Source organism: Uloborus diversus, chromosome 3 (assembly GCF_026930045.1).
Source record: "Uloborus diversus isolate 005 chromosome 3, Udiv.v.3.1, whole genome shotgun sequence".
Taxonomy (NCBI): Eukaryota; Metazoa; Arthropoda; class Arachnida; order Araneae; family Uloboridae; genus Uloborus; species Uloborus diversus.
In genome coordinates this window covers 170,814,442-170,824,182 of record NC_072733.1, presented here as the reverse complement: position 1 = coordinate 170,824,182, position 9,741 = coordinate 170,814,442, and the positions used below count along the sequence as shown (strand labels likewise).

General features: G+C 34.6%; 1 protein-coding gene across 1 annotated transcript; it reads right to left on the bottom strand.

The window, feature by feature from the left end:
• Positions 1 to 8,053: 8,053 nt before the first annotated feature.
• On the bottom strand, positions 8,054 to 9,016 carry LOC129218344 (histone-lysine N-methyltransferase SETMAR-like). The gene is given in 5 exon segments (XM_054852584.1): positions 8,054 to 8,241; positions 8,244 to 8,314; positions 8,316 to 8,477; positions 8,479 to 8,902; positions 8,905 to 9,016. Coding segments are annotated over 5 exon segments (957 nt in total).
• Between the last annotated feature and the right edge of the window lie 725 nt (positions 9,017 to 9,741).

Sequence of the window (9,741 nt, the reverse complement as noted above, 5' to 3'; positions counted from 1 at the left end):
TTTTTATTGTTTGTCATTAATTTTGAAAATAAAGCAATTAAAACTAGTTAATGGCACCGTTGGTCCATGTTATGGCTTTAAATGGACTTATTTGATCATAATTTTGCTGTAATCCAGGAGATTTTACCTTGTGACTTTAATACTTCTGTCTCTGCTTTACGTAACGATAAGATATTGAAAATTGCTCGCTTTCAAATTTCATTAGTTGTTTTATTAAATTTATGAGTAACACTAAATTTAGAACTATTTATCAGTTATTCATCTTTACTTTAATATAATAACATTTAACTGGTTAAAGTTATTAAAAGAAAGTTTAAATGTTTTGAATTAATTGTCTTGTGCAGCAGTATATTTAAATATTTGTCATTGATTTAAAAAAAAGTAAAGGAATTATCGATCACTAGTAACAATATTATTTCGTGTATTGACTTTTAATTAACTTATTCTCGAAAATTTTTTTTTCACCATTATTCAGGGTTTTTTACCTTTGATTTTTTGCTTTTGTCCAGGTTTCACTTGATGATAAAATATAAAAGTTGCCCATTTTCTATTTATGCTATTTTTTATTTAATTAATCCGGCATACTGAGTTTAGAACTATTTTTTTCAACTATTCATCTTTATTTTAATGAAAAAAGGTTAAACTGAGTTAAGTTATGAGTTAATTTTGTCTACCAGTGTATTTTGATTGAGTACTATTAAAAACTGCCTAATTTTCGGCACGAAATATTAACATTTCTGGATTATTATTTCATGCTAGCCCAAATGTTTGGAAAGTGTTAGACCAAATAATGTTTAATGTGACTCTTTATAAACTTCAGAAATAGACGCAATAGGAAATTCCCTAGATATAGAAACCCCCTTCACTTACCCATAGCTGCCAACTTGTAAGATTTAGCCTTACACTGTAAGATTTTTGGAGGTATTGTAAGTTTGTAAGATTTTATGGCATAATTGTAAGATAATTAGGTTTTAGATCTCTGGGTATTGCTTTTTTTTATGAGTTGCCTATTATGTTGCTTCAGAAGAATAGAGAAACTGCAGATGAAGAGCCTAAGATAAGCTCGAAAGGGAATTTCGCTCTGTACAAATAGATGATTTGTCAAGCTGGTAAAATGAAGGGAATATTTTCTAATCAAGTCACTATAAAAGTTTAACAGCAGACTCTAAAATGCCGATAATTTTAAAGCAAGAAAAAGATCGCGTAAAGAATGTCAAATTCCAACAGTTCCCTAATGCTAGTATTGAATCCAAAACGTGTTTCTTCAAATACCTCGAAACTCATTTCACTGTTAATCTGCCCCGGCAGAATTAAGCTCCCTCTACTTAAAAAAAAAAAGTTCTAACTGACAGTTACGGACTAAATGCTGGATCTTAAAAGGATAGAACCTTAAGCTCATCCGGCTCAGTCCTTACTGACTCAAGTGGACTTCGTAAGTATGGGAGCCGCGAATTTGGGTGAGTGGAAATTCTCAATATGACAAATGGAACTCTAAACTTTGCTGAATGGAAAACCTTATTTCGTCGAATGATGACTTTGCCGTATTTAACTCCAAATTTCGCCGAATGATGATAATTTTGCCAAATAAAATTACAAATTTTTCTGAATGATCATTTTGTCAAATTGTCAGACAAAAATTGCTGGATAAGAAATTTTTTGGGAGATTACAGTGACCCCCGTGACCTCCCATCGAGGCGCCCCTGTCTAGAAGGGGGGGGGGGGTCAGGTCAGCATTGTTCTTCCAATTAGTGGATTTTACCTGAATCAGATGTTTCAAATGTCATGAATCAGAAGAACGTACAAGAATTACATCTACATCCCTTACATTACCTTTCGTGGGTTTGAGAAAACTAGGTTCCAAAGATACAGGAAACGTAAAAACTGGGTACAATGTTTTAACAAACGAAGTGATAAGCAGAATTTTAACAAACTTATGTGGAAAGATAACTGAAGAAAACAGTGAACTCAATGACGCATATAACATCAAAAATATTTCTGATTATAAAACTAACGATTCCTGCTGTATAAAGAAACGAGATCTATAAGTTTCAGAAGGAGCTTAATGATATATATAACGAACGCACAAAACGTTATTCAGGTTATTTAGTCAAAAACTCGTTTTTGGCTCGTTGAAATGAAATATTGAAACACATTCGGTAGAATACGTACTTCAAATAATGTATTCAAAAAAGGTAAAGATATTAAATTGTATTGTTGCTCATTTCATCTACAGGGATGCCCACCTGGGGGAGGGGGGATATGGCGCAGACTGCGCCACTGATTTTTTTTTGGCGCGGGGGATGTTTTGAGGGGTAATTTTCCCTTTTTGGGGAACTCTCGCTTTGGGGGGAGGTCTTCGTGATATTTAGGGGGGTGCGCCCTTGCTCTTAGGGGGTGGACACCCCTGTCATCTAAATAGAAAAGGCTTCTATATTTGAGCATTTTAGCCAAATGAAGGGGAAAAAACTCGGATCAACTATTATATGGGACTAGAAAGAACTTCTACAGAATACAGTTTGATGATTTGTTTCGAGACATAGTTTAGATTTCACCACATTTTAAAGACGATTCATAAAAAAATATTTCCTGATGGGGTAATATGAGAAATTTTCATCAATGGGTTCTGAGACATTGGTTTAGCTTTCATAAGTTCCTATAAACAGTTTATTTTAAAAACACCAAAAAAAGGTTAGTAGCGTTATAAACTTGAGTTATTAATAAGTAGTATTGGAACATTAGGTACAAGATGGGAACTAGGCACTTAATTTACGTAGAGTGAAGGATTATGTCTAACTAATATCGAAACATTTAAAATTTCTTAAGTATCTCTGAATTATGGACGTTGTTGAGAAATTGTAAAAAAAATGAACTCGTGCGCTAAATCAATTTCTGTTCTTTCGTAATGTCAATAAGAAAAATAAGAAAAAAACTAAGGGCTTGTTTGTGTGTTGAGTTACGATTGGGCTGCGTCAGAATTAACCTGGGCACAAACAGCAATTGGGGCCCCTACCAAAAAGATATCCACAGTTTTCCTATTTCTTTTTCACAAATCACCGAGGTCATGCCCTTTTGTTTTAGCTGCTAGATGGCCCGATATCTATCAGATTATTATTTGTTGGTTAACAATAAAATACATGATGTATTTGCATACTGAAACGACCAGTAGCGGATCCAGCCGATTGTTTTGGGAGGGGTCATCCGAAATTTTTGAACTAACTGCGAACTCCCCAGAAATTTTACTAAAATGAAGTTTTAAAAACTCAATTTTTGGGGTATCGAGACATTAGGTGAGGGGTGGATTTAGAAATCTCCCTCGAAAATGTTTCAAAATTTTAATTTCCCAGTAATTTTTGAAAATTAGGAAACTAAAAACGCATTTTATCTATATTTTTGATGATGTACGGAGAAAGGTCAGGTTTCGGGCGCTGTCCCCAAAATACTTTTTGAAAATAAAGCTTAGAAACCAAAATATTCTGTCATTATACATTGAGAAGTTAGAAGAGGAAAGGTGCTCTTCTAGCTCTTCAGCTGTCCAGCCTAAAAATGCACCTTTAGGTAATGTTTGCTTACATTAAAGGAAGTGTGAAGGTGCTTAGAATCCTTCCTTCCTAGAAATATTTTGCCTTTGAGGCTCTAACAATTCTTTTTTTAACTATATTTTTACATATTTTAGAAAGGGATGGAAGATTCGTGAGCTCATCCAGAAGCCTTCTTTTAAAGCTATTATCACGATATAAACTAGGGAGGGAGGGGTCCTATCAAAACTCGTTTGTAACTGAAGTCCCAAAAAATTTGATTTAAATTGCTTTTAAGCAAGTTAAGTGATAAGAGCTGGATAAGCTAGTTTCCGTTGACATTTTTTCCAAATAAAAGACTTAAAATGCAATTTTTTGCTACATATCAAGGCATTGATGAAAGAGCATGGGAAAAGGGAGTTCTCTCTCTAGTTTCGAAATTAAAGCCATAAAAACGAAAATTTAGGCTCTCTTTGGTCTTGAGAACAATAGGTATACTCTGAGAACAGCAGCATTTAGAGATCATCCGTCTGTAGTTGGAATCAAGAAATGATGTAAAAGATGGAGAAAAAATTTGGGAATAAAAGTTTTGTTTTGAGGATAGGGATATAATTTATCTCCAATTAAGGCCTATACTTTTTCAGTGAAACACATGTGTTAAATTTTGTTATCTTCTCCTAATATATTTTTTCTTTTTTTTTCTTCTTAAAAAAATTCCTTCGATCACAAGGCTTTGGGAGGGGCCATGCCCCCCATGGCCCCCCTCTAGATCCGCCCCTGGCAAACGACACATTCAATTAAAAAATGACCATTCAATCAACATGAGCAAATATTTTTATTGATTGCGATAATTACATGGTAAAATCCTTGTATACTAACATATTTAATATGTAAACAAAATGCTTAGACAATACTTAGTCTATTTTGTAGTTTATAATGAACGAAATTAAAATATTGAAGTTTTTCTCACTCAAAGGAAAGACATTAGTTGATTCATTTTATTTTATTAGAGAACAAACTTTTGGAATAAATCAAGTGCATAATCGCAGAATTGATAAGAACCCTAAAAAATATTTAAAATAATTTAATCAAGTCTAAATGTTTGTACAAGTTGAATACATAATTTGTTCAACTTGGGGGACCACTTTTAAAGGGGAGGCGAGGGAGCAGGCACATTCACTGGATTCACCTACCTGAATCAGCCCCTGACAACGAGCACTGATTTCAAAGTAGCTTCAATTAAAATTCACCGCAAGTGACTTTGAAAGTCTTTTGTTAATGCAGAGCGTCAGCTCTGGAACAGAACCATCAGTGGTTAGCTTGGCATTGATGGTTCTAGCGCAACGGCATCTCACGTTGAAGCTCTGTTGGAAATCCAGCGCGCATGTTGCATGTGAATGGATCCTTCATTTTCGTTTGAACTTCCAACTGTTTCAATGCTTGAAACATTCATTGAAGTTTTATTTTTATACAGATTCGACCAGAAGGTGGATTTTATGAAGATAAATACAAAACGATATATAATGAAGACGAGCCAAAGGGTCCATTGCCTCCTGTGCCTGTTACTTTAGTGGATCGTCGTCAAACTTCCAAAGCAGAGATAAATGTCAAGGAACTAGTTTCCCAGGATGGAAGATTGCTTCTGAATTCTGTCAAAGGAAGAAGTCCGAACCCTTGTTTCGAAACGGAGAGAATTCAGCAAAATCGTCTCTTATCTTTGATATGCACATTACGCTTACGAAATGTGATTTCTTACAAGTAAGGTTCACTTTAGTAACTTTTTAGTTATTGTTCTGTGTAATTAAACAATGACATGTTACACTAATTAGTTCTGTTTCGTTAAGTTACTAGAATCAGGGCCAAGGCTTTCCATTGCATACAACTCCTATTTCTAGCTGGACCCCTTATTTCTGACCAAACTGACACGGTCTTTCGTCGACCCTGACTGAAGTCGCAAAACTGAAATTTGTTGCGCGGTATAGTATCTAGATTTCCACTGTCTAAGCTTTTGACCTGTCGTGAAGTATTGCTGCTCTTCCTTTTTTGTTAATCATTTCTATAGACTTATTACTTTTCGGAAATGAAGGATTCATTTTTACATGTTAATTTGTAATACATATGGGTCTGAAAATTATTTGAGTAATTAAGGGGTCACAATATCTTTCAAACATTTTTTTAAATTTAAGTAAATTTTATATTTTTTTGAAACCATAACATGCATACTTATTTCTTAATCAATAATTTATTTATAAAATTTAAAAATATTGGCTACTTTTTTAAAATATTTAAAAAATTGAAGAAAATTTAAATTTTTTGAAATCCCTAAAGCTTTTTTATTTTTGCACTAATTCATTTTTTTTTTTTTTTTTTTTGCTAAACGATCACTATAATCATCTCTAAAAATCTGTGCATTCATTTGCTTAAGTTTATTAGAAATTTTTCTGTGATTAATTATGTAAAAAATCAAAGTTTTTTTTTTTAATTTGTTTTTAAAGGTTTAACATGCTCTAAACATTTGAGCAATTTATAAAATGCTTATCCAATGCACAGTTTTGTCAAATATGTTATCCCAATCGCAAAAAGTATTACTTTAAAGCTGTATCTTTAATAGAAAAAAATCCTTAGATATTCTAATGACATGAAAACACAAAAATACCATCATCGAGAAAAAGCAGTTTAAAGTTTTTCTTTTGCATAAGAACACATTGCGAGCATGGCCTAAAATCACTCATAACTTTTTAAATATTTGAACTAAAGCAATGAAACTTTTTCCCTGTGTTCAGAATAGTTTTTACTTTTGAAATACGCAATAAAAAATTATTTTGATCGTTTCATCATTTTTGAGGTACTGTAATCCCTTAAATTCTTTGTTATTAAATTATGCTTGTTGAAGACGAGTTCTTCGCATCAATGGAAAAGGGATTTTAATTTGTGAAAAATGCCTTTTTTTCCAATATAAGGAAATTTTTTCTCGTATTTTTAAAATATATTTTAAACAATTGTAATAGTGGACCACGATATGAACCTAAAATAGGAAAATAAGAAGAATCCAACCATAACTAACAAGAAGTCAAAATGTGGGTTTAGGAAGATGAACAGAGAACAGCGCCTGATCCTGAACAGAGGATCAGGCGCTGGTTCGAAATTTTTCACAGTCACGGGCAAACATTTTTAACGTCTCTACATCTACAACCGTATTTCGCGCATTCAAGGCCCGAGTTAGATGACTGGAGGCCTTTAGTAAGTCAAATGCTTTTCGAAGCTCCCCTGTAGTTACACTTAACACTTTTAGCCACTGGCTATTTTAGCCATAGGTGGCCACCAAAAAGTGGGTTCCTAGGATATGACCTAGTTTGCCTGTTTAGTAATCATGCCCTGGGCGCAGTGAAAACTGGAAATACGTCTCAAAAAAATAGCCAACAGTATTTTTGATGCTTTGCATTTTAAGCATTTTCACTTATTGAAAAACCCATGCAACAATATCTTTGGTCACAGTCTCTATTAATCATGCATGCAAATAAGGATTAGCAACTTTGCTCTTGACTGATTTGCAGCCCTACTAATCCGTTTTGTTGTGTGTTCCAAAATCACACAATTGTTTTCTTTTTTTTTTTTTAAGTGGCACTTTTTATGCGAGATCTTTGAAATTCAGATCCGCCGACTTTTTGTGTGACAGAAGTGACGTAGTTGTTTTTGTGTAACGAAGTCGCACATGCGGTCTTCTCGTTTTCTTTCTTTCTCGTTGTCCGTGGTCGCGTATACGGCGTTCTGGTGACATGGTGATCACTGGGTTCAGCTGTTGGTTATCAACTGTGCATCCGCTGGAGCACGTGTGTATAACCAACGCATTTCGAGTACTATTTAGTGTTCTCGTTGTTTATAATCTGTTTTCTTCATTAAAATATACAATTTTGTTGTGAATAAGCCTGAAACGCCTTGGCCGGGTCTCGATCCAGTATCCCTTGGATTCGAAGCTTAGCGCTCTGCCGAAAGAAACCACTGTGATTGTCAGTCAGGTTGTGCTGTGAGGCAATATTAGTTTGAGTTCGAAAACCGATTTGAAGAAAACAGGTGTTTAAACTTCGGACGTGGAGTTTGATTTATGTTTGACTGTTTCAGTTAATAAAATGAAAAGATTTCATTCGATCACATTTAAAACAAGTTATGAAAGAAACTTGGGTTCTTAACAGGACATATTTCCTGAGGAGCTGTAATTTATTTGAAGAAATTAGTTACCTTGCTAAATTTGCTGAAGGTGCATTTTACTCAACTTTTCTTCAGTTATTTTTGCGGCATAGCAACTAGCGACTATAGTAAAGTGCATTTACAACTACAAGTACTTGAAACATGTCTGAATCTAAAGCACTCTTGGAACCGAAATGGACGATGGGTCGGCCTGTCCTTTGGAGGAGTTCTTTTGGAGGAGGACGAGTCAGAAGACACAACTCTTCCTCCAATTTATTAGGTTGTCAACTATGAAATAGAGCGAAAAAGCTCACAATTAAATTCGATTTTTTTTCAATAAAATCTTTTGATTTTTAATCAAAGTATGCACCTATATTATCAATACACTTTTGCCATTTTAGAGGTAGCTCATTTATTCCTTTGCTGTTGAAACCTGGGTCACAGGAGTCGATGAACTCTTGAAACGTATTTTTGACAGCCTGTGCAGAATTGAATTTTTCTCTAGATAGAAAGTTGTCAAAATTTTGAAAGAAATGATAGTGGGGGCAAGGTCTGACGAGTATGGTAGTTGACGGAGAGTTTCCAACTTCAACTCCTTTAGTTTTAATACTGTCATTCGGTCGAGCGTTTTCGTGCGGGAGAATTGGAGTCGTCCGATTTATCAAATTTGGGTGCTTAATCGCAAGATTTTTCATTATTTCGTCTAGTTGATAACAGTAGATATCCGCCGTGATCGATCGACCAGGTTCCACAAAGCTGTGGTGGATGATACCTGAGCCAGACAGTGACCATCAGTTTCTTCTGGTGGATGTCGCGTTTCGGACAGCGTTTTGGTGGTTCATCTTTGTCCGACGATGAACTCTGCGCGATTATCGTACCGTACATGATCCAGTTTTCATCGCACGTAACGATTTGATTGACTTTGCTACGAAGAAAAAGACGTGCGTCGAGTCTTTGTTCCTTATGTGCATCAGTCAATTTATGCGGTGTCCACTTGTCCAGCTTTTTCACTTTACCAATTTGTGCCAAATGAATCAAGATTGTTTATTTTGTTACATTGTACATTAATGATAATTCACGTGCACATTGGCTTGAATTCGCTTCCACAGTGACTTTCAGGACGTCCTTATCCACCTGCGTCTTGGGTTGACTTAGGTCAAAATCTCTCGAACAAAATTTCTTTAAACAACGGGCTACATTCCGTTTGTAGCCACTTGAATGCCGAACAAACTATTGATATTGGCGACCGCATGCAATTTCGTGGCTCCACGGTGAAACTCATACTTCATCAACACACGAAATTCACTGATTTCCATGGTCTCACTTAATTGCCTGTACAAAAAAAATAATTGCTAAGTTTTCCAACCTAAAATGTGCGTTAGGAAGAGGAAAACATGTACCTTCCACACGAAAAACAAATTATGCCAAGTACGTCGTCTAAATGAGGTAATGTGCAATCGAAATAAATAACATGAACATTGCTCCATTTCATACTTGACAACGTAATAGTTCTTCCCGTTCATTCAAAGATTTCACTTCTATCATGTCTTTGTCGATCCACTGCAGTTTTTTTCTCTCCATGACTGCTTGACTCTAAAATAAAAGGTATTTTAAACCTCCCGCTTCTAAAAAAAACATATAACAAATCACCTTGCAGTAAGAGAAAGATCTGTAACTGGAAAACCTTTTTGCATTTAGGTAAAAAGATTTTTTTTCCAACCAAATTGCAAAACTTAAATTTAAATCAAAGCATATATGTGGAATATTACTGCACATGTTTAAAGTATACGTGGAAAACAGTATATATGCAAATTTTCAAATAAGAGTCTCGAAAATCCGAATCTCGAAAGTTCGGGGCTCCGCTTATTCCGAGGTGCTTCATTTACATTTTACGGGAATTTTTTTAGTAGCTAAAAACTAAATTTTCATTAAAATCTAAAAGTTAGAAATCCTTTGCTACTTTGAAACTAACTACATGCAGTAAAAAATAAGAACTTACTGAGAGGTTGGTATCAACAACACTCCTTAAGTAGCAAAATAT